This window comes from Oenanthe melanoleuca, chromosome 5, assembly GCF_029582105.1.
Source record: "Oenanthe melanoleuca isolate GR-GAL-2019-014 chromosome 5, OMel1.0, whole genome shotgun sequence".
In the NCBI taxonomy this organism is placed as follows: Eukaryota; Metazoa; Chordata; class Aves; order Passeriformes; family Muscicapidae; genus Oenanthe; species Oenanthe melanoleuca.
The window spans coordinates 14809673-14833914 of record NC_079339.1 but is presented as its reverse complement, the minus strand read 5'-3'; the positions used below and the strand labels follow the sequence as shown (position 1 = coordinate 14833914).

Sequence of the window (24242 nt, the reverse complement as noted above, 5' to 3'; positions counted from 1 at the left end):
TAGACTAAGCAGGGCACTATTCAAACTGTTAGTGAAAGTTTTCTTTTGCATTGAAAAAGGTTACATCCTGCAATCAGTTCACAGATACTTGAATACTACATGCCATGTAAAATTAATATTCTTAGTATTTCCTCCTTCCCAAAGAACTTTCAAACAAGACCACAAGACGTTTTAGACTTTTTATATTACAATTGTATAATTGGTGAGACTTTTTGAATAAAGAAACTGTGATTTTATTCTGCTTACACTGCCTACACTTACGTGTATTACAGTTGAATGCCTGGCTATTTTGCATGACAGCTTGAAACTGGGAACTCAATATTATGCAATATGCACAAAGAGACACACACTTGTAGTGCACATATATACTAGTGTATACAGGATAAAGTATTACACTTGCCCAGCAAATGCAATTGACTGGCACAGAGTTCCTTGCGAGTGCTTGTTTACATTCCACAAAATACAACCCAGAGACCTGACTATTGACAGAGCAAACACTTCAGAAACAAGGATTTGATGACTGCTCTATTTGTGTTTCTAGGGAAATCTCCACTTTCATTTACTCACCTTACTGCGAGTCAGGCTGTTGTAGAGGCAGAGCCTGGAATGTTTTGTCCCTTCAGGGGGAGACCAGGGGGGCTGCACACGTTTGCCTTTACCTAGGAGAAAAGGTAGTTTAAAGAAAACTGAAAAGACACTTTCCACAAATAGGTTTGCAATATAACATTCCCTCCTTATCACATCATTATTTCAGAAGGAAAAAGCCCCCACATCTAAATGGAGAAAGCAGCTTCAATCCTAGTAACGCAGCTACTTCTGTTAGAGCCTCCTACAAAGCCACCAAAACCCAAGGAAATTGTTCCAATCTAGTTTATTTTCTACTCTCTAATTTGCCATTCCTATTAGCTTTTGATGCAAGTAGCAGTGAGGAAGAGGGTACACATGTAAGAACATGTGATTCAGGTAAAGTATTACCGTAAGTTTTGAAATTCAATGAATCATTAATGAAGTGTTACGGCAATCCTGGCTATCTGCAACACCACTGATTTTACTGTGATGGCACAGCACAGATCTCACACAGAATTTGCAAAACATCTCCAGAGTCCAGAGGTGGGTCTCTAGAGCCAATATTGACAGTAGGTGTGCTCAGGCTGAGAAGGAGAGCTGACAGAAAGGGTTAGAAAGAGCCTCAGCTTTTTATCATGCATTGTTGTTATGTACACAAGACATTTCTGAACAGACTCATTTACCACAAATATGCTCCAGTTCAGCAAGAGGCCTACATTTTGCCATTAAAAAGAGTAGATAAAACCCAGGGTAATATTAGTGACAATATTCTTGCATTTGTCTCCTCTTAGATTTGTAAGAAGCAACATAGTTGTTAAACTCATGGGGTTTTTTCAAAGAGAAGTATGGGCATGTGATTTGTCAGAGTTGCAGTTTGCTGTGTACTGGGATGCTTACAGCTGCAATGATGTTAAAGCAATTATCACATTAACTAGGAATGAAAACAAACCAAGAAATTAAAAAATACAGCAAGTTTGCCAGCTTAATACACACAGCACTATATTTAGGAATTCTCATGGTATGCATTTTAACTGCAATTAAAATATTCTACAAACTGTTCTGACAACAAAATTGCCTTTCTTATCCTGTGTCTCAGGGTGCTTTTCATTAACTCAGTTTCCCTCAATATCTTCATATGCATATTTTGGCTGAAAACGTTCAAGTAACAAAAACATTCATGTCATAAAAAACATAATCTCTTCATCTTGCTTTTTTGTCTAAATAAGAAAAAAATACATTAAATGTAGGACTCTGCCTCACAAGGCACTTATTTCATTTCCATGCTATGAATCCATGGAAATATGTGTCCATTCTAAACATTTCATTGCATGAGGTACTCCTGAAGAGTTCTCTCTATAACATGGATCATATACCAAGGTTTGGATTTGTTTACTCTTTGATTTACAGAGATTACTCTGGCATGCTTAATTGTGGCCAACGCTTCCCTCAGGGAAAGAAGCCTGTGTGGGTTAGTCTAATAGAAGATAAATCTGTAAAGCTTTCTTCAGTTACAACCACATGAACATAAGGAAAAACCCAGATACTACAGCCCATATTTCTCAGCTTGCGAGTTAGGTGTCAAATTTTGCCAAGAGCAAAGTAAAAGGCTAGTAAAATATTGGTTAGTCTGGTCAAATACACCCCTGCCAGCCTACAGCCTTTCCCCTGGATTGAACTGAAGTTCATTTGCTCAAATCCACCATGGAGTTTGCTGGTACACCAAAGAAACAACAATGAAGCATTCAAGGTCTAAGAAGTATGGCAGATTTATGTGTTCTTTTTATGGTGAACACTGCAGAACACCATTCCAGGAAACACATGCACCAATCATGATGATATAAACCTTCAGAAAGAGACATTTAACAGTAAAGATTTCATGGTCAGGAAAATGGAAACGTTTTCTCTTACTGCTCCACCCTGACCCATGGAAGTCTACAGACAATCTGCAGTTAGTGGATAAATCTGCTATCAGAGCCAGGGGTGCAGCTGAGATCCCTTCTCTGCTGGAAGGAAATAATAACCAGCACAAATACTTGCAGGCACATGCAACACACAGAGAATTTAGTCACAGCAGTCTTTTAAATGCTGGTCTATTAGGAATTGAGAACACAAATGGTGAGAGGTTGTGAGCAGATGGCACTGGAGTAATAATAGCTAACAAACATCAGTAAGAATGACAGACATGCATTCAATTGTAGGTATTGCAAGCACTATACAACAGCTCTGCGTTGTTATTTTTCATTATTTCATGACTCCTTGAGCAAGGATCTCATATAAAGCAACTAAATTACACTAGCTCATTGGGAAACAACTCAGGAGAGTGATGCAGCTCTCAAAAATGCCTGCCCATGCTTACACAATGGTCTAGATTAACCAGTTAATACTTCCTCAAACCATCAGCATGCCTAAATTACCAGAGTTGAAAAAGTATCCCAGACATTCTTTGTGAAGTTCAGTGTTAATAATAATAATCATAAGAGGAAGTATTCAGTTTGTTTTATTGTGGATTTGTATATTATACAACAACTATTTGGTTAGCCTTGCAAGAAAAAAAGTAGACTGGGCAAATCTTGGTATTTCCAGGAAAAAGCCCAAACCCACACATTCTTTTACAAACCAGAAGATAGTCAGGTTTTTAAAGAAAATACACATAACTGAATTCTGTACACTGAAGAATTTTAACATAAAAAATTTGATAACAGCTTTTACATCCAAATAGGTCAGGATCTATCAATTACACAGTAACTGTATGCAATAATAATGTTATGACTTCAAATACAAATTGATACTGTAAATTTTAAGGCGTGCAAGAAAGTATGAAAGGGAACTTCTTGGAATTCCCAGCAATAACAACCAATACAATGTCAGCTAGTCTACAACCTGCCCACCAGTTTCATATTACTCACTTGTTTGAAGTTTACAAGGCTCATTTTTTTCACTGCTGCCATCATAGATTGCTTCTATGTGTCTGTACCACCGGACAACATGGATATACTGGTCCACAGGTGGCCCCGAAAACTTTCTGAACACCTCCACATCTGCATGTGAAAATGTGAACCCCTGGATATAACTACGAGTGCTCAGGTACTCGTTCAGAGCCTTCACCCTGGCTTCCTCTTCACTAATGCTCAGTATAAAACTGTAGCTGGAAGCTGTAAAGAGAGGCACAGGACATTTGGTCAGCATTAAAAGAAGGAGATCTCATGACCAAAATATATCCTTATAGTATGTATCTCCCCCTGTAAATTAGCTCTGGCAACTCATAAGAAATTTGAGAAAATTAGATTTAACACAAGCTACCAAATAACTATGTATTTCCTGTTAACAGGATTATGTTCATGCTGCCATAACTTTTTAAAGACATTTTTCAAAGAGTAATAAGGACAAGAACACAGGTCTTTTTCATGAAGAATATAATCTACCGAAATTGGAGAAAATCCTTCACACAGAGCAAACCTAATCAGTCACTCTTTTCCATGCTGCTAAAACACTCATCCTGCCAATATTTAACTATGATTCATTTTATACACTGTGGAAAGGCTGTGAATGTGTCTACTGAACTTGAGCCTGTAGTTACATCTTTGCAGGGGTGTTGTCTGCATGCAGGCTCCCAGCACAATGCTCAGTTCCTCCTACTTGGTGTAGAAACTCAAAACTTGAGCTGCTGTATATTCCCATACTTCTCCCATGCCCCTTTCCCTCCTCAGGCACATGAATAATATTTAAAATGAGTAAAATCTACACAAACAGACAGAAGATATCAGATCATGCCCCTCTCACAATTTTTTAATTCCATTATTTCTTTGGCATATAGGCAAAGCAGGTTCAGTTATGTCTCATCTTGACAAACACAGGGACACAGAGGAAAGCTCTGTGAGCTGGTGGGAATGCTCACTGGAAGAGCAAGCCCTGTGCAAGCCAGTGGGTGCAAAGCACTCTGAGGTTATGGCACTGGGCTAGCACAGCCATTAGGCAAACCCAGCATTCACATTTTCCTACCGTGATTCAGTGTTTGTAGCTCAATTTGTGTTCAAAGTACTGTATAAACATGAAGGCAATATCCTGTCTAGGTAGTCAGCCAGCAAGGTAATTTGAACCAAGGTCATGTGCACTAAAGTGAGAGAGGCAGAAGGAGAGCACCTGTCACCGCTCCCAAATCCCAACAGAGACCACAGCCAGAAGTGTCACTTCTCACACTGGCAGGAGTATCTCCTGCAGGAGGAGTTCCCAAACCATGGAGGTGCTCACAGAACTCAACTCTTGGAAAGGCAGGAATGAAAGGAGATGGGAAAGTGATGGCTAGGAGACGACATGAGGGATGGCACAATTAAAGTTTTTCCAATTATCATCAGTTAAAACTTTATGAACCATTTTCTATATGGAAATCAATTATTAAAATATCCAGCAGCAACTCAGGATGACAGCAAAGTGGCAGCTAGATATCAAGCATGTTTGCATTCAACTCTTCAGGGTATAAATGGGATATAGTGACACATCAGGAGAGCTAATTAGAAAGGTCAATGATCTAACAAAAAAAAATTTAAAAATCAAAATTCACAAAAGATATTTAAAATCTATAAACAAAAGAAGACAGATCCATTTAAAGTATAAATCCTTCTCAAGGCCTATCCATGTAAATGCTCAGTGCAAATAAGGACTACTAAGGAAATAATGATTTATAACTCGACCTTATAGGCTTGCCTTACCCAGAAGAATGGGATTCATCTTCGGCTCACATAGTTCATTTGACTATAATCTTTTAATGCTCCTAAATATTTACTGATGTATATCAGCACAGAACTTCACATGTTTATACACATGGAATAGTTTTAAATGGTTATGTTCATTAACAGTGGAAACCTAAGACATAAGTCTTCCCACAACGTGAATTTTGTATACATGAAACATATGAGGGAGAAGGCAAAAAAAAAAGTATGACAAGAATGATCTGGGTAGAAATGAAACTATATCTCAAAGAAAAGATCTTTTGCAAGGAAAAACAACACTCAATTTGCAAAGTATTATTATGGTTATTATGACCATTATTCACACACCAGGCTGCTAATGGGAAGCAAGTCAGTGTATCTGAAACAATGTAAGTGCTTTCCAACCACATCTGTAAACCAATCTAAAAGAGAAGTTGCCCAAACTTACACACAAATACAACAAATATTACAGCACTCATACAAGGTAATTTTGGCAAGGAGAAGTGGCAAACACTGCCTGTGAATGTCAGGACCAGCTCAGCACTGATAAGGTTAACAACCAAAATTTTTTTGAGCAATCTTGGCACAGACATTAATACTTGAAATTGTAATGTTTGGCAGGCTCACTGTCCCATTTCCAGTGTCCCACATCAGTTTCATGGCCTGTGCTGAGTAAATGACCTTGATAACACTGTCTTGGAAGGCAGTGCAGCAGTGGATCACTTTTTTCAAGCAAAAGGAATCAGTGACAGCTGTCTATATAAAAGTCTGTTTCAGTTTAACTGATATCACAACTAAAAGAAGAATAGTAAATCTACAGAATCTGGTTTTCTGTGATTTCCATTCTGCATCTTCTGTTCCACCTGTCCTGCAATTCCTTCAATTTATTAAACACTCCCACTGAAATATTTCCTAATACCTCCTAAGTGATGCATCCTGTTTTCCCATACACTTCAGTATTCCCATCCTCCTGCACAGCTCCAGCCCATCTTTGCTAAATCTGCTAATGGTGTGCAAGAGGCAGCTGCCCACTGTCAAATTAATTGATTAATTAATACCAATCAACGGATTCAAAAAGCACTGAGGCAGAAGGGCCAATGGATATATGCACATCTGACCTGTTTTCCTTGTTACTTTAGGAAAACAGGCCAAGGAATTGCCCTTCTCACTAGCTGCAATTTTTTTTCCATCCCCAAAACTACGCTTGTTACTTACTACTCAATTGAATCAGGAAGTGTCTCCTTGACAGCAGAACCACGAGAGTACTACAGAGCTGTTGCATAACACTGAATTTTAACTCATGTGAACAGAATGATCCATAGATATCATATCACACAAGAGGAAACAAGCACTGAGCATGAGTATTGGAGAGGTAGCAAAATAACCTTGAAAAATTAGAAGAATTAATGTCAACAACGTAACAGTAAAAAGCTGTTCAAAAAAATTCCACTGCAGACATCAACTAATACAAATCTCACACAATAACCACTGGTGTACAGTCTCTTTGGGTGATATAATTGTCACACATTCTTCTTTCCATGCATGGAGTGCTTCAGAGACTATTAAAGGACACTGGGAATTTGTCTGAGAGACTGCAGCGACACACGGACTCAAAGGCACAGGACAGCTTCTACATTTTATTTGTGAATAAAATTAAATAACTTTGGAGGTTTAATCAAGACACATAACCTCCACTATATCAAATTTCATTGAATATTGCCATACTTTTATTAACCTGAAAATTAAAACCTCTACTCCTTGAAGGTGTGGACAGCAAAGTAAACACAGGAAAGCCATAAAGTAGGTAGTAAGCTAGCTAACACAACACCAGGGAGTTACTTGGCTTCAGGGAAAAATTATGTTTCTTGGGCTTCCTGAACCTGCTAACCTTGTCAATCATAACTCGATGACACTCTAAATGTTTTGCAAATTCTGCAAGGCATTCTCCAAAAATAAATCTTACCCATTTTTGAACATTTTGAAATGTAATTTCTCATCCTACTTAGCATTCACAAATCTTAGACAACCCACAAATGACAAATATAACATTATTAACACAACTCCAAACTGCCCATTTATCATCCCGAAAAGAATTCCTCTTCTGAAAAGAATTCCAACCATCTGCTCGGCCAAGATGAGATCTCTTTTTCCATTAACATTTCACAAGAACCAAGCCAATGCAGTGATTCCAGCTAATACCAGACACAGCATACACTGAGACACAAAAACAGAGGACTTATCAATACTCACACATAAAAAGCAAGAACCTTTTAGATGACCAGGAATTTTTAAGACTGGACTATCCAACACAAAGGAAGAGCTTGTCAATCCCAGCCTTTTGAGCCCTGAAAGTTTCACTTCCACTTTTCCCGAACTGAAACTAAATATAACAATTGCAGTTCCAGTAAAAAAACCCCACCCTAACAGCAACTAAAGAGTTTCTCAAAGCGCACCTGAACTGAGCTTTTCTTGGGTGTTTTCCCCTCCGAGATACTGAAAAGACTTCTGAAAAAGCTAATCCCTTGACAACAAGAAATGCTTCGCTTTAGTGGGAGTCATATGTGATGAACAAAGAGCAAAGTAACTTTCGGTAACAAAGAAAAAGGGGCAAAAATATTTGTATTTACAGACCCTTAGCTGGAATGACAGAAAATTCCAACCCTTTACATACCATAATGGTATTTCATACCTGCATGACTGGTATTCCAAGTTTCCATTTGCTACAGTAGTGCCAAAAATTATAGTACTACCCTAGCCCTCCTTCCGTATGGAAGCGAACAGCACAACCCATCATTAAAACACGACCACAGAAAAATGTCCGTAAAAGTCCAAAAGTTCAGCCGTGAGTTCAGGGGAGAGCACTGATGGCTCGGGAAGGGCAGTACAGAGACAGAGATAGGTGAAAAGCAGGGACGGCGCGCTGAGCAGCGCACGGACCGAGCGCACCCAGCACCTGCGGGCACCCAGCGAGCGGGGCACAGCTGCTCGCAGACGGGGGTGACGAGCAGCGCTCCAATTTCCCCCATAAATCGCACCAACCTTACACCCGCAGTGAGGCACAAGGCGAGCCGCGTCCCTCACCCAGCGCGGGGCTCGGCGGCAGCGGGGCCCGGGGGCGCGCAGGGGAGGCGAGCCCAGCGCCACCGCCGTGACAGCGGCGGGGCCGCGACCCCCGCGCCCGCCGAGCCGTGACAACCCCGGGCGCCCCTCGGCCCGGCCCCGCCGGGGGTTCGCGGCGCCGCTCGCCCACCTACCGTGCTCGGCGCTGGCGGCTGCTGCCATCCCGCTGCTGCTGCTGCTGCTCCTCCGCCTGCCCTCGCTCCCGAGCTGATGCAACAGCGCGTCCGGAAGCCTGGCCCCGCCCGCCCTACGCTCTTCCGGCCGCGTCACCCGGGCAACGGGCAGCGCCTCACGGCCCGGCCCGGCCCGGCTCCACACACACCGCACCGACCGGCCGGCCCCTCACCGACCGGCCCCTCACGGCCCGGCCCGGCTCCACACCGCACACCGCACACCGCACCGACCAGCCTCTCACCGACCGGCCCCTCACGGCCCGGGCCGGCTCCGCTCCACACCGCACCGACCAGCCTCTCACCGACCGGCCCCTCACTTCCCGGCCCGGCTCCACACCGCACACCGCACCGACCGGCCCCTCACCGACCGGCCCGGCCCCACAGCGCCCCACACAGCCCCTCGCGGCCCTACACCGCAAAGACCCGTCCCACACAGCCCGTCATGGCCCGGCTCCCCACGGCACCGACCGGCCCCATACGGCCCCACACAGCCCCTCACGGCCCTACACCGCAAAGACCAGCCCGTCACGGCCCGGCTCCACACGGCCCCGCGGCCACCCCGTAACCCAACCGCACCGTGCCAAGCAAGCCCGGCACCGAGTGCCGCCTCCCGCCTTTTCTCAAATAGCTTCAAGGACGGAGACGCCGCCGCCAGAAAAAAAAGTCCCAGAATCGATTTTCCGTCTCAGACAGGGTTTTATTGCTTGGACATAACGGCGCTGAGCAATCCCTTCAAAATCGAAACAAAAAAAGCATCACAGAACTCGCAAAAACAGCAGCCGACTCTTGGCCCCCACCAGCCAGGCTGGGGCAGCAGAGCGCTGCCAGACACTAAGGGATGCACGACTTCCTGGCTCCCAAGTGAGCATCCAGCACCTGAGTATAATACTGCACAACTCAAAGGTAGGCAGGTCATGTAAACATGAAAACAGCAGAGCCATTACATCCCTGCCGGCTCTCTGCATGAGGTGAGGGTGTCAATTCCATTTCTATAGCAGTTTCTGACACCCTCATTGAATGGAAGCCTGAAGAAACACGTTTTACACAGGAACATTTTTGTAGTTCATCATAAGTATTAATCTACAGTTTCTCCGTATAATGTTATTACTTTTGAAAGTGTTTGATATGTTGTAATATCTGTATCTTATATGCCTCAATGCATCCAGTAAATTAATAATATATTGTTCCTTTCCAAGTCTGTTTCTTCAGAGGAGAAGCATCTGATAAAACTGTTCTCTATTAACAGGAAATAATAATAATAGTAGCATAAATAATAGTAGAAAAGAATTATAGTAGAATAGTAGAAAAAGAAGTAGTAGAAGTAGTTTCCTCAGTATCATTTTCTTGTAGCTGAGTTTTCATAAGCTGCTCACACTGTTGTGGTGGTTTTTCCTCTATAAAAACATCAGAGGGCTCTCTCAGTTCTGCAAGAAGAAACATACAACACACATCAGCCTGGATTTTAAAACACAGGGGTTATTTTTCCATAGTTCACATACATACTTTCCCCTTAATTTTCAGCCAATACCTGCACAGAACAAACAGCAGTAGCAGGGCAGGGTTTGGCACCTAAGAAGCAGCAGGACAAACAGGTTTACTATTAAGTGCTCTTGAAAGTTCTAAAAGTGTTGGTGCACATCTCAGAAGTGATGTTCTAAGGCAAGGCACCATCCAGTAAGGGTGGCTTTGAGGAAGGCTTCCTTCGCTGGCATTTTCCCTTGACAGGGCTACTGAAGAAGAAGTTTTAACCACTTCACTATGCTGCTGGCGTAGACCCCCACGAGCAAAACCCATTGCTTGGACATCCAGCACAACAATTAGCTGGGTACAGGAGGATGTGTTGAGGTTTGAAGTGCTCTTCCACATGAGGTGACATTTGACAGAGAGATCTCTCACTCTGACATACACCTCACTCAGTAAAGCAGAGTACACATTGCAGCAATTCAGACTAGTTTTAAAACTTTTTTCCAAAATTTGCACCATGCTTATTCTTAAAATCATGACTATGCTATACTCCCATGCAGAAAAGTCATGCTCCAAGGTAGAACAGTTCACCACCAGGATTACAAATGCATCAATGATCCTGTTTCAACATATTTTACAATAAACCGGAAGCCTTATAGCTCTAAGCAATATTCATTAGCCTCTTTATACTACTCCTTAAGTAGACTAAAATCAACAGGAAAAAATCCCAAATTCCAAGTAGTGCCAATTTATGGAATACTTACTGCTTTGAGAGAGATCTTTAGCAGTTATCTGACTTGGTTCTTGTACTTGTAATACAAAGTTTTGGACCATTACTCCAACAAACCAGGGTGCTTCACTCACAATCATTTCTTACCTACTTGACAGCTTGCTTTTACAGCACACACAGCAAAAAGGGGAAGGGAGGCAGATTTCCAAGCAGACCTGAAAGTACTGGAGTAAAGAAAATTTTTGCATGGAGAAACAAACATGCTACTGGCTCCAAGGCAACATTCACTGCTATTGCAGAAGGGAGGCTTCTGTTGGGGAGATGGAAGAGGCAGAGTTAATTAAATGAGGGATTGAAGATTTTTTTTTCCCCAAGCTAGCACTTCCCTTGCTTCCTATTACATCTTTAAGGCAAAGTTTCCTCTACTGTTTTGCCTGAAAGCTCTAGGAATAGTTAAGAGCTCAACTAAAGGGATACTGATATTAGAGAAAATACAATGATCATTTGACACACCTACAGTCATCTTACAATTTGCTGGAGTTCCACTTGGAACATTAGACAGGGCATTCTACTGGAATGCAGAATTCTGGGCAGGTTTTGCTGCCAATGAGGACTTAGCAATCCTCCTCAACCTTACTGTTGTACAGCACTTCCAGCTCCTGCACAGGACAGTGCCCTGCTCAGAAACCACACTATTCTCCACTATGTTCTCCTGGGGGAAGAAAAGGAAATACTTGAATACATTAGATGACAGAAAAACGAAAGGAGAGCTGTTAATTTGGCAAAGTTGCAGCTCCTATGGAATTAGACTTCAAATGGTTTCAGAGCCTGACTTTCCACCTCCCTGGCTGTTCTGCACCCACAAGACTGCAGGGTAAGGCTCACAAGTTACCTCCATAACAACCATAGGAAACTTTTCCTAATGTTCTTACTGATGTGGATTGCTGCTTTCTCCTCTCTAGGTACCAGAAAGTAGATACCCCTCCTAGGACAGGGGAATTAAATTGCCTTGCTGAGCTGACTTAACAGCACCAGGGCCCCCAAACCTATCACTGTATCAAGGCTGAGGCTCAGAACTGGTGCCAAGTAACCTGTCAGCTCCATGGAAGTGCACTGCCTTGGACCCTCTGTATCTGTATTTGCTCTCCTGGAGATTCCCAAACTATAGTCAGCTGAAAGAAGCCAGTGAGCACTCATGCAAATTGCACAGCTTTTAAGAGGGGACAAAGATGGAGCAAGCAAGAAAGGCTCCCTTCATCTTTGGCACTGTCAATATATTTAACAAGCATAGCCAGGGAGCACAGCACCAGTCAGCATGAATAGTACAAGCACAAAGCAGAGGCACATGTCTAGCACAAGAGGTAGTGTTTTAGGAATAGGCCAGCTTTTGGGATGTTTTTACATGTGGAAAATGGGGATGAGGAATTACTGTCCTGCCCTTGAGACTTGTCTTTATTAATGTGCAGTCCACCTGTAAGCATAAGCAAGCATGTTTTCTGCTTGCACTGGGACCGTGAACCACAGGTGACACCACACCCCCTGACCAAGGTGCATAAGCAGGGATGTGAGGGGGAGCCCCCAGATATGACACAGGTACTTGTATATCATTATCACTCAAAACACACTGCATGTTTAAGCATAGAAACACACTAAATAAGTTGATCTTATTTATACAGGACAATTCTTCAACAGGAAAACAAACGACTGGAAGAGCAGAACACAGCTGACACTTCAGTTTTAAAATCCAGCATCAGCTCTTCAAGTATCAACAGTTGTTGGGGGCATTAGAGCAGTGTGAACTTGCTGGTTCTTTGGAGGGAAGGTGTGTAGGGTGCCAAAATACTCAGTTTTATGACTGCATCAGTGTAACACTGTCATTAGCAAATAAGCTCTTACAGCAGCATGAGCACTCCAAGTGTAGACCTTGCATCCACCTGTGACAGCTCTTACATGAGAGAGAAGTGGCACCATGCACCAGTTTGTAACTGCATCATTCTACAACAATTTTATTCAAATTAAAGAGATGTTCTATTTGCTCCTACGCTACAGCATTGTGATCACGTTTTTTGTCATATCTCTTCATCAGCTTCTACAAATAGATGAAGTGCTGCAAATCTGGCCAGAGCGTGAGGGGAGACACAACCCAACAAAAAACCCAGGGTGTTTCACATATTTGAGGCACTTATGGACCTTAAAGAAAAAGAGCAGAGTTTAAGGTGAGCCTTTGAACATCTCTTGCAATTCTGTTTCTTCAGTCTTCAAGTGTTTTTGACATCATTAAAATGCATTGATTTACTCAAAATGTCTAATTACTAACACTAGACAAGAGTGCATATAGTGGGTGGGTAATGCATTGGTGAGGGACAAGAGAAGCTGCAGGAAGAAAAAAAGTGCTGTACACACACTGAGAACAGTCTAAATCTTTTTCCTAGCTCTTCATCAAGATTAATATTTGTTGTGTAAAACTGAGCTCATTTTTGTCTTGCAGTGCAGGTGGGGATGAAGATTCTGTCTAGATAAGTTAAAGCCAGCTTGTATTTACTTTGCCCAGTTTTGTATTTATCTTGCAGAATGCTAGACTAGCAAGAGGTTTCTTCAGACTCAAACAGCAAGGTTCTGAAATAGTGTTTGACTACAGGATGTCAGGGTATAAACCAGCTTCATGTTGAAACATATGCCAGCAACCAGCCTCTGCTGGATAAACCCTTTTTAGGGATGTACTTTGGGACTGGCATGCTCTGAGCCCTGAACCCCTCCCTCTTTCAGGGCTGCTTAGGACCAAGAATTCAGACTGTCAGGTCCTGGTCTGTAGATTGTGACATGTGCCCAAAGGTAGGAAGACTCAATCACATCACTGGATCAGGAGTGGTTAAGTCTTTTGAGCAAATAACTGGTAGTCACAATGCAATGAGGCTCAAACACCACCATGCAGGTAAACAATAGCTGCCATCAGCTGGAGAATACATATGTGAAGCAGCAAAAAAAGAAATTAATTGGACCAAAGGATCACTTGGAGACAGTCTGAAGTGAAAACTTGCAGCTAGTCCAAGCTTTTCCCTTGCTTCCAAAGCATCCTGGTCACAGGCTCTGAAATGTTTCCAAGTATTGACAAGGCCAACTGCAGAAGACACATGCAGATATTGAATGAATCAGGCACTTGCTAATTAACATTGGACCTCAAATGAATCACAATTTGTTGCATCACAGGAATACATCCTATCAGAGATGTACAGAGAAACATTGAGGGCTGTGGATCAGATACACTTAGACTGTGAACAATTAGGCTGAGATGAAATGCTTGATCCATCACATACTTACCAGACCTCTCTCTGCATCTTTATCAGCTGAGGCAGCTGAAAAACAAAAAGAAGTTTAAGAAACTTATAGGAATAGCAGCAACTAAAACATGGCTAATTTATACGCAATAGAAACTTCTGTAACACAGCAAAGCTTTCAAAAGCCATTTAGTTTCTTTGAACCTGTCATACATCTCACCACAGTACTACCCTTAGCTTCCACCAACAGCACAAACACTGTGCTGCTAACCCTAATACAGAGAAGAGTTCTGCTTAGTAAAATGCAGAGCACAAGATGCAGTTCGGCTTTTGAGCCACTCTTGCAACCTTCTCTACTCCAGCCTTTGTTTCTCAGCATTTTTGTAGGCTATTGCAACACAGAAGGCAGAAATTGTCTTTACTGCAACACAATCAGTAAGACATGATTTCAAAAAACTTAGCACTTAAAATTCAGAATAATTTTCAGTATTCTTTTAAAACACACTAGGAGCAAAAATACTTGAATACACAATAGTGGAAATAGAAGTTGCCAAAGAAAGCAGCTCAATTTCTGCTAAAATAATTCACACAGGACTTATCAACTAAACATTCACATTAAGAGGTTCAAATCACTAAAGGGTACCAATTTTTAGAAAACAAACTTCCACAGCCAAACACAATGAAAGTAATTAGTGATCTAATAAGTTGCTACTTTTTGCCCCACGCATCTGAACCACACACAGGTTTTTCTTCTTGGCCAATACAAGGCAAGTAGATTGGAGAACTCCTTTTTAAGGACCTTACAATCATCTTGCTTTGAAGCAGAGACATCTGTCAGCAAGATAAGAAAGCTCACAGTTAAGGATTACGCATTTTATTTACAAGACTACTCTTCATTTTACATAATTTCCTAATTTCAATCACATGCTAAATGAACTAGAGCTTAAACAGGTCCCCTGCAAGGCAACAGAAGAACCAGGGATAGCCATAGTGCAAGCTCTGCCTAAATCTGGAAAGTATATTTCATGGATAATAAACAAGCAGTTACCTTTAGCACGCTTCAGCTTTTTAAGACCAACAACAACAATTACCAAAACCAAGACAGACAGAGCCAGAATAACCCAAACAACAGCGCTCATCCCTGCAATGTAAGAAAAACAAAATAAAAATTAGTAAAGAAACAGCCGTACAAAAAGATAGTCCTTATAGTCCTAGAGAAAATCCTAAACCCAAATGAATACAACCCATACAGCTTGTCATGGAAAAGGCACATCTGCCCTGAATACATGAGTATTTTTTTGCACTGCACATCATCACCCAAAAGGCAGCAGGAAATAATGCAGAGAGGTGCAATACAGCTTCTACAAGGCTTTCTGAGACACATTTAAGGGGAAACAAGAATGCACAAGATAACAGCAAGCTTTGGGTGCTGTAGTACAGACAGTGTGCAGCCCTGGCAGAAGAGGAAGCTACTCCAGGCACAGTAAACATCTTTGCACCATCCATAACTTTCAACTGGGCCACCCTTGAAACCTGAAGAACCCTGGCAACACATGGAGCTTTTCACCCAGTGAAACTCAAGGTGCTTTGGCCCTTCAATCCCTTGCAGAACTTGGCATTAGCAAGTAACTCCCAGACTAAAATGCAGCTGCTGTCAATGTGTTACAGCAGTTGAAACCACTGTTTTACAGACTGCTCTGATGTTATTAGCCTGAAGCCACAGACCCAACAAAGCAAGCTGAGTGGGATTTGTGTACCTGACCTTGACTGGGTGAGCCTGCATCTGTAGCATCAGTGGAATTCTGTGAGATTTCTTTCCCATCCGGATGCCTGAAGTGGATGGTAACACAAGGCTGTATCAACATTTGCAGAGCAACACATAGCTCTGCCCAGGCCTGATTCTTTTCCAGCCAGAGCTTAGAACCATGACCAGAACACGCATAAGCTTTGAGAGAAGTGCATTTTATACAATCCAAACTAAAATAAAAGCAAAGCAGATAAAATTCATGTATGTTAGCTTCTAAGTAGAGGGGGGGAAAGAAAAAAAAACAAACTACCAAACCACAAAGTAGCAGCATTATTCATGCACACTTAGTTTCCTTCAACATGTAGCTCTACACCCCAGCATTTTCACTAGGATGGCACAAAGTTCATTCAGGTGTGTTTTTAGGTAAAAGCCAACCTGAAGACACAAAAAATGCATGTTTAGATCCATAAGCAACTACCACAGAAATACCCAAGTCCATGTCTTGCTGTGTCTCTAATATCACAGGTTTTGATGCCTAACACTTAAATGCATGAATAATGCCATTTGGGCTCAGGGTGATTACTTATAGCCTGATAGTGTGTTAACTATTGGCACAGATTAGGCCACAGCCCTAATGTTCCCTAGAAAGAAAATAATGACTTGGTGTCAAACTTACATTTGACTGATTCTCTCACATATCTCACAGTCCTCATCAGCACAGGAATACCCGTGCTTGCACTGGCATTCAGCATCCTGTGTCAGAGTACAGGGTCTCAAGGTTATCTGATCTAAAAATCAAATAGAAATTAGCAAGTGCAAAGATTATATTCAGGCCAAAAAGGCAATTTAATTTTAAGTTCAATATGCTCCATGAAGACCAGATTTTCCACATTAAATAAGGGGAAATGTTTAAAGTTTTATAAGGTTTCTTAAGGTATAGTACCTTCATTACACTGTCTGCAAGGCACACATCCCTCCAAGCCATTTGCATGGGCAGTAAAGCTTTTTCCTTCCTTGCAAGGATCACATTTTCCCTTCCAATGTGAAACGCTGCAGTGATCAGCAACAAAAGTACCTGTGGAAGAAGAAAAGTGGCAGCAGCAAATTCAGGAGACCTGTTGACAGACAAAGGACTGAACCAGGATAATAAACCACAAATTTCTCGGGAGAGTTCAACTCTTCCTTGCAAGTCAATTGTGTGCCACAAACCGAGCAGCACAGGACAGCCAGGAGGCACATTGGGAATTTGCTGCTCAGACATGGAGAGGTGCAAAACGAGGAGTCCAGCAAGGCCTCAGCTGGAACAAGGATCAGTCACTGCAGTGGCTCAGGCAGGGAGCCATGTGGATGGCAGCCTTGCTGGAGGAATGGGGCAAGGCCAGGGACAATTGCTTTCAATCCACTTGTTTTCTCTCCTTTGTCTGCAACCCACCTAAATGCACCAGTAAGCTTTTGATACTAAGGAGAGTTTTCTTCTTGGTGCAAAACTAGTTAACTCTGCACACATTGAGCACGGTGGGGAGAGGAAAACCATACTGAAGTTTTGGCTACAGACAGAAATACCAGAATTCTCCTAGACCCGCTCTTGGTACTAATTAAATCGCTTAACTAAGTCACTTATTTTCAAAAACTTTATCCTCAACCACAAGCATAGGCTTCCTTGCTTGATGCTAAAGCACCTCTCCCAGTCATCACCTGTCACATTAAGGAGCTCTCACTTCAAACAGCACCAAGAAGTCACCACAGCTCCAACCAGGCTCACACTTTCACAGGATGCAATGTAAGAAACAAGAGTTATCAGCTGTGACTGCTCAAAGTCTTACCTGCTTCACACAATACACAGCAGAGACCTTCGTGGGGATACTCATTCTGCCCACAGTTCGCTTGGGCTCCAGGCATGGTCAGTAGCACAACCTACAGAGCAGGCAAACAGGCATCTTGAGTGATTCATCCTCCCAGGACACGATAACTATCTTGAGGAGATTAACTTGTAAAGACTTGGAAACACATTCACAAGTTCATGGGAAGCCACAGAGGAAACCCAAAATAATTTCTGCTAAGTGCAGCTCTCAGCATTAATTGCCATCACAAAGCTGGGGTTAAAGCAGCAACTGATGGATTTAAGGCAACTATTGCCACAATTCCTGCCTCCATCTAAACTTGTTTGCTTTACTCTAGACCACTACAGATGAACTGCAGTGGCCAAAATTTTGGCAGTGTTCAGGGGATTCACTTCTGCCTTTCCCCATCTTTTTAATTCATCAAAAGCAGTGCTACTCTCGCTCCGGCAAAATTGAGGAAACGCCCCACTGACGCATCCACTATGTCTCACTGGCCCTTATCTTAGGCAGAAGGCAAGCCGAGTCACTCAGAGTGCTACGGGAGCATGTGTTTGATTTTTTATTTTTTATTTTTTTTTTTTTAAGAAGACTCGTGCGGGGCGCACACCTGCAGCGCAGCCTCGGAGCGGCTCAGCAGGCGGGGCCAGGTGCTTCAGGAATGCGAGCGCAGGTTCGTTGCCTGTGCTCAGGGACACCTGAGTCACATCGCTCACAAGGCGCACGCGAGAAAAACTTTTAGAACAAAAGCAGGAGGGGAAGGGGCGGCCGCCCAGCGCCCCGTCATAATTGCCACCAGCGGGCAACTTCCAAACTAAAATCAAGAACGTCCTGCTCTTTAAACTCGCCTACAAGTAGGCTGAAACCCCTTCTCGTAGGGGGGAAAACTCCCTCATGGGGAGGTGGGAAAACTTCCAGGTTCAAAGTTAAATAACATGCGATGTATTAAAGAACTCACTATTGACTTGTGACTTTCTTCCCTCCCGAGAAAGGATGGAAGACAGCAGCACGTGCACGAGGATGGGATGTAAAGCCGTGCTACCTGCCGGCTTTCCTGATGGCACAGATTTGCCGGGACATTAAAAACGAGCAGGAAATTCGCGAAAGTTACTAAAGACACTTAAAGACGAAAAGGGCAGAAAAAGCCACAAGGCTCCCTCACACTAGAGCTACAGGAAATCTTTTTGCCCCAGAAAACGCGGAATTTGGGTTCTGAAGTCGACCACGCCACTCTCGGCAGGCAGGCGGAGGAGGACGAGCCCGTGCCCGCGGACAAGCAGCCCCAGTCAGAATCCCACCAGACACTCACCAGCAGCGGCAGCAGGAACAGCCCCATCACTCCCGCGACTCCCATGGCACCGTCCGTCCCTTCAGACAAGTCCCGCGGAGCCACCGGTTTTTATTGCGTGGATCAGGTGTGTGGGGCGGGGCTGTCCTGCCCTGCTTCCGTACGGGCTCCGCGGGAACCACAGGAAATTGCCTGATTTGTCTCTCCACCAGAGAACCCCAGGTGCTAAAGGGCTGCCTACCCTGATCAGAAAAGCAGAGGGAAAGGCTGTAAGGAGAATTCTCCCAACAGTGTGCAAAAGGATTTGGCACAGCCCCGCAGGCAGGGGTAACACTCTCTCACTGAGTTTTACGCCACACAAGGCATAGGTCAGACCTGCTCAGAAAGAGTGACTAGCATGACATCCTCCAAAAGGCACCCAGTGTGGATCACTAATGTTGATATTCTTCAAGGATGAAGAACACTTGGGTTTTCTAGAGACTTTTGCTAAGAACCAAGCCACACTCACACTTTACCATTTGTGATGAGTTTCCTGAATGCCAGCTTGCAGATGCCAGCTCTTACCGTGCCTGTTCATAGCAGAGAGCTGCAGTTTTCTCTGTGGAACAATCTGTTCACTATCCTCAGGTCCTTGATATAAAAGTTTCCTAAGTCCAAGACAAGATTGTACATTTGCATGTACGACAGTGAAAATCGAGGCAACTTCTCATTCAGCGGTAGCTGCTAAAATTTGAAGACGATTTCTATGGGAGGATGATTTGTAATAATTGTGTGCAAGGCAACTTTCCCTCATGAAATAAAGCTCTACCAATTACCAATGAGGGGAAACAGCCTTGTCTGTCCGAGCACGATGGGTATTATAGAAGCGTGGGTTAGTTGGTCGTCACTTAGATTTGGAGATGGAATGTGCTGGCTGTGCTGTGAGGAGGAAAGGACATTCGGTAGTGCAAGGGACAGACAGGGTTAGGTGGCCGGGTAAGAGACAGGTTGGGATTAGGCAGTCGTGCAGAAGGAAGAATGAATCTTGCAAAGAGAAGGAGGGAAGGAGTCAGTGCAGGATTTGGGGCTGCCTGCTGCCCACCTGTGGGTCGAGCAGGGCGCGGCCAGTGCGGGGCTGATGGTCGGGCTGGCCGCGCTGCCGTGCCCGCCTCTGGGAAAACGAATGAGTCATTTCTGTGTGCACCTTGCTACCTCTGAGGGAAATCAAACAGCTATTGCTATTTGTCCTGGTGTGACATTAAAGACATCTCAAAGAAGTGATTTTTTCTGAGAGGGCAGCTAGAGAAGGGAAAGGGGAGGGCGAGCTCATAGCCCGCTGAAATCCTGGCCGCTTCCCCCTCCCTCCCCTCCCAGCCTTGCCGAAATGCTGCCTCTGTGACACCTCGGCAGCGGCTCCGGGCAGCGGCCGCTCCCCTCCGGCCCGGCGGAGGTCGGTGGCCACCGGGACCGCAAAGGGGCGGCTGTGGCTGGGACGGGTTCAGCCCTCCCTAATAGAATAGGGGTAAGCAACACACTCCTGTCTGGTCCCTGCTAAGATCATAGTCCAGCGTTGCATCATAGCATAAAAAGTATGATCTTACGGCTAAAAAAACCCTCTGTAGCATAAAAGAATTCTCGTCAGCATCCCGAAAAAAATCACAGAACCATCTACAGTCCCAGGCAAAATATTAACTCTTTCGCTGCCCAGAAAAAAGGTCACAAACACTTTGTTCTCTCTCCTGAGTGAAAGAAAAGAACCAAAATTAAAATATGCACAAAACCAAGATAAAAATTCTGAGGCTGAGCAAAAGAAAAAGTTAAGTCCTAGATGAAGAGAGGAAAAAAGTCATAGACTGAAATTTCTTATTTTTTTAACTATAAAAAAGAGACTCCTGTTTCCATATAACACATAAAATATATTATAAAGTCAATACATGTTTTAACGGTAAATATAAACAGACACATTAGAGCTAAAATAAACAAGTATTGAAATCTCTATAATCCCATAAGTTTAAATAAGAAAGTTTAAAACCCTGCTGCCCTCCAGGGAGGCAAAAAAAAAACCAAACCAAAACAAAAAAACCCCACCAACCTCTGTTTTCACAAATGAAGAAAGCTTTTGCTTAAACTGTAACAATCCGTAAAGTGTGCCCATAAGTTCATATCATTCTCAATAATGGTTGTGAAAAAACTGTTAGTCAAGGGAGAGATTTTTATATAATGATCAAATTTCCATTCTCCCAGGGAGCTAATCACTGACATTGAAGTCATGAAAATCTCTTTCTTGTGTAAAAATTTCCATAGATTGAAGAGAGAAGTCTCCTCTCCCAAATAAATTTGTGAGAGATTTTTTAACAAAAATGATAAACTATCTAATTATTTTTCTGGGTGCTCAATGTGGGCTGTTTTTGTCCATGGTATTAACAGGGCCAGAAATGTCCCAGGGCTGGCTCAAGAATTAAAGTACCAAAGGAAGAACATGAAAGCCTGACCCAGTGACACCTGAATACTTGCCATCACTATCTGAGAGCTCCTGCACTGACTCTGGCATTGAACAGCTGCTCTCTGTGTTCTGGCTGTGGTTGGAGGGCTGATCACTGGTTTTACAGCACCTGCAGTCTTGTCAGTCTTGTCCTGTGCCAGGCCATCAGATCCACACCATGCAAAGGACCCAGTTTTCCCATGCCTCTCCCTTGCTAGAGGCAGGCCTCCTCTAGCCCTGGTTATTAATTTGTTCCTGGGCATAAATACTAGAGAGTCCTTCCAGAGGATCTGACACATCATCCTCCCTTCTGTAATACCCTGCAACTTGGCCATGGGAGGTTGAGGCTCTGCCTTCACTTTGGTAGAACTCCCTTGGTTAGTGTTTCCATCCCTGAGTTGGTGCACCTGTGCTGCCAGGACACAAATGGGTTTCCCATCCCATTTTCCCATGTCTTCCCTGTGGTCATGCAGAAAGAACCACAGGTCAGCTGGTGGGGTGCACCCTCTCTCCCTAGCCACGGGAGGTTGGGCTCTGACTTTGGGCCTGTGACTTGCCCACGTGCCATATGGGAACTGTTCCTCCTCATCTCCTCTCTCATCTCCTCTTGGAGACTCAGAGGCACAGGCCTGCATTGGGCCATTGATCCTACTCATGTAATTCTTAAGCTTGACAGCAACAGAACCCACTGTCTCTTGGTTGTTATTGTCTCTTGGTTGCATTAATCCTTGCAATGAAAGTGGTGTATTGAGATGGCCCCAAGGTTGTCTGATTCCACATCATCTGCCCTGTGCACCAACCTTGTCAGGGTCATTGTCATGCTGTCCATCCCTCCCAAAGAGTACCTCTCATATCACTACTTGTCTCAGCTGCTGGATCCCTTCCTCAAGGGTCTTCCAGCGCATTGTATGGTGGTGCTCCTGCATTCTCTCCTTATTGTCAATCCTCTCTCTTGCAGTCATTAAGAGCTGCTCCCAGAGGCAAAGGAGGCCTTGCTCCCTTACAGATACATGACTCAGACCTGAGTCGTGGGTCAAAAATCCCAAATTCCTTGCCTCAGTACCATCCAGTTGCACACCTGTTCCCGTAAGGTCCCAGCCCCAGAGTAACCAAGTTGTAAAAGACTCACGGCCCCAGCATACAATGTCTTTTCACAGATTACAGACTTTCAAATGACAGGGTCTCAGTGATGATCACAACTTCTGGCTCCCATGCAGGTCGTGGGTGCCCTCCTTTCTTTTCCTTATTAACTATGTGCTTTGATTTCATCTTAGTCTTCTTTGTTTCCACAGGGGCTACTGCTGCTGTCTCTGACTGCCCCTGAGGTTCAGCTGGACCATGGACAGATGCAAGGTCTGTGCATTCCACTGCTGCACCATCAGACTCTCCCTGTTTTAGGCACGGGAAGGCTTTCTCAGCAGCTGGGGAGATGAACTCTCACCATCTGGCCCATCCCATGTATCTCCTTCACTAGAATACCCACCCAGTCTGGGTGGTTCATTTCTGAGGTGGGCTGTGGGGCAGGGGCAGGCAGTGGGGCAAGATTCCTATTTCCTGGGGTAGGCATCAGGGGGGTTTTCCAAGCCAATCTCCCCTCATCTCTGAATGTTAAACAGAACAGGCATATCAGCAACACCAGCCACTGTATGATATCATCAGCATTTAGAGAAGATTTGAGCCCTTCAAAACTGGTGGGATACATCTAAAAAACTGGGTGAAGGTTTGCGAGAAAATTTCCCCTGTCACTTCCTCGCAGTACGTATCATTATTGAAGTAACTCCCAAAACATACAAGCTGGAGTGCAATAGCTCTGCATCCATGAACCCACCTTCCAGAGGAAGCTAAAAACCCACAACTTGCTCACCTTATCCACCCACAAAATAAACTGGATAACAGCACCAGTAGCCTTAGTTATAAGACACGTTTAGATAGGGGGTTGCAAATGGGAGAGATACAGCTGTGATCACATACAACCTGAACCAGGGGAAAATAGACCACATAGTGCCACCTAACAGAAGAAATTAAAACTCAAGAAGTGTGAGTCCTTCTTCACCATTTCCTCAGGCCCCAACATTGGGTGTCAAGGTCTGTGCGGTTTGGAAAAACAGATGTGATAGGGAAAGCAGGGCCCTCCATGGAAACAGAGAAAATAAATCTTGACCCTCTGAACTTGTATCATTTTGAAATTAAGGGGCTCTCAGCAAAGATATGGGGATAGGAATAACAGATCTTTACTAGCATATATATATTAAGGCAAATAAATAACACAGGGCACACTCTTATTTAAATATTTATTAATAAATAAAAGAAATATGAAATTATCCACAAACAGAACAGTAGCCCAATTCCAGTCCTCTTGGCCACAGGCACTCTCCCCTTTGGTGCAGTTCCCATCACAGCTGGCAGTGAGCGCTGCCAGCTCCTGATGGGCAGGTACCACGGTCCCCACGTGGTGCAGGGGCACTGGGGTGATGGCAGCTGTGTCCCAGATGGGAAGGGATGGAGGAGAGGCAGGATGCTCAGAAACAGCAAGCTGAAAGAGGGAGGGTGTCCTAGCAGGGCAGGGGAGCAGGGTCCAGCAGCAGAGAAGCAGCTCCAGGTGTTGGGATGGCGGTGGTAGCAGCGACCATCCTCCTCCAAAGCCAGGAGAGAGAACTGGCCCCCACTCTGCTTCAATCTCAGATTGTCCCCCTCCCACCTCCCTGAGAAAGTCCCAAGAAACCAGGGAGGTTCCCACTCTCTGTCTTAAGGACCTGGCCATTAATGCTTCTCAGCATGGCAATGGGAAAAAAATCCACAGGCAAAGAGGACAGGAAGAACCAACCCCCAACAACCCCAAACAGCTCTCGTCCCTGCAAAGAAAGAAAAACAAA

The 24242-nt window shown here is 43.9% G+C and overlaps 2 protein-coding genes across 3 annotated transcripts in view; both read right to left on the bottom strand.

Moving 5' to 3' along the window:
* The window catches only part of CARS1 (cysteinyl-tRNA synthetase 1), a 32846-nt gene extending 24142 nt beyond the window's left edge, over positions 1-8704 (bottom strand). The window contains exons 1-3 of one of the 2 annotated variants that reach the window (XM_056493722.1): positions 8528-8704; positions 3474-3719; positions 568-659 (exon numbers count right to left, since the gene is read on the bottom strand). In XM_056493722.1, coding sequence (XP_056349697.1) covers positions 568-659; positions 3474-3719; positions 8528-8555 — 366 coding nt within the window. In that variant the 5' untranslated portion in view covers positions 8556-8704. The remainder of the gene's footprint in view (positions 1-567; positions 660-3473; positions 3720-8527) is intronic. The other variant, XM_056493723.1, reaches the window with a different exon arrangement.
* Positions 8705-9186: 482 nt separating this feature from the next.
* Positions 9187-18956, bottom strand: LOC130253653 (tumor necrosis factor receptor superfamily member 10C-like). The gene is made up of 9 exons (XM_056492391.1): positions 18783-18956; positions 17606-17696; positions 16726-16857; positions 16459-16570; positions 15798-15865; positions 15084-15176; positions 14084-14113; positions 9511-9591; positions 9187-9296 (listed from the first exon to the last, which is right to left on the bottom strand). The coding sequence occupies exons 1-9, from the start codon at positions 18954-18956 to the stop codon at positions 9187-9189; spliced, it is 891 nt and encodes a 296-aa protein (XP_056348366.1).
* Positions 18957-24242: the final 5286 nt, after the last annotated feature.

What these genes read in the sequence shown, in the direction of transcription:
- LOC130253653 (XM_056492391.1), bottom strand. Translation starts at nt 18,956, where the DNA reads ATGGGGCTGTTCCTGCTGCCGCTGCTGGTGAGTGTCTGGTGGGATTCT. An exon ending in CTGTGTATTGTGTGAAGCAG is followed by an intron (nt 16,858 to 17,605) that starts GTAAGACTTTGA and finishes CTTCTTCCACAG; the next exon opens with GTACTTTTGTTGCTGATCAC. An exon ending in TGCAGGCTCACCCAGTCAAG is followed by an intron (nt 15,177 to 15,797) that starts GTCAGGTACACA and finishes CTTACATTGCAG; the next exon opens with GGATGAGCGCTGTTGTTTGG.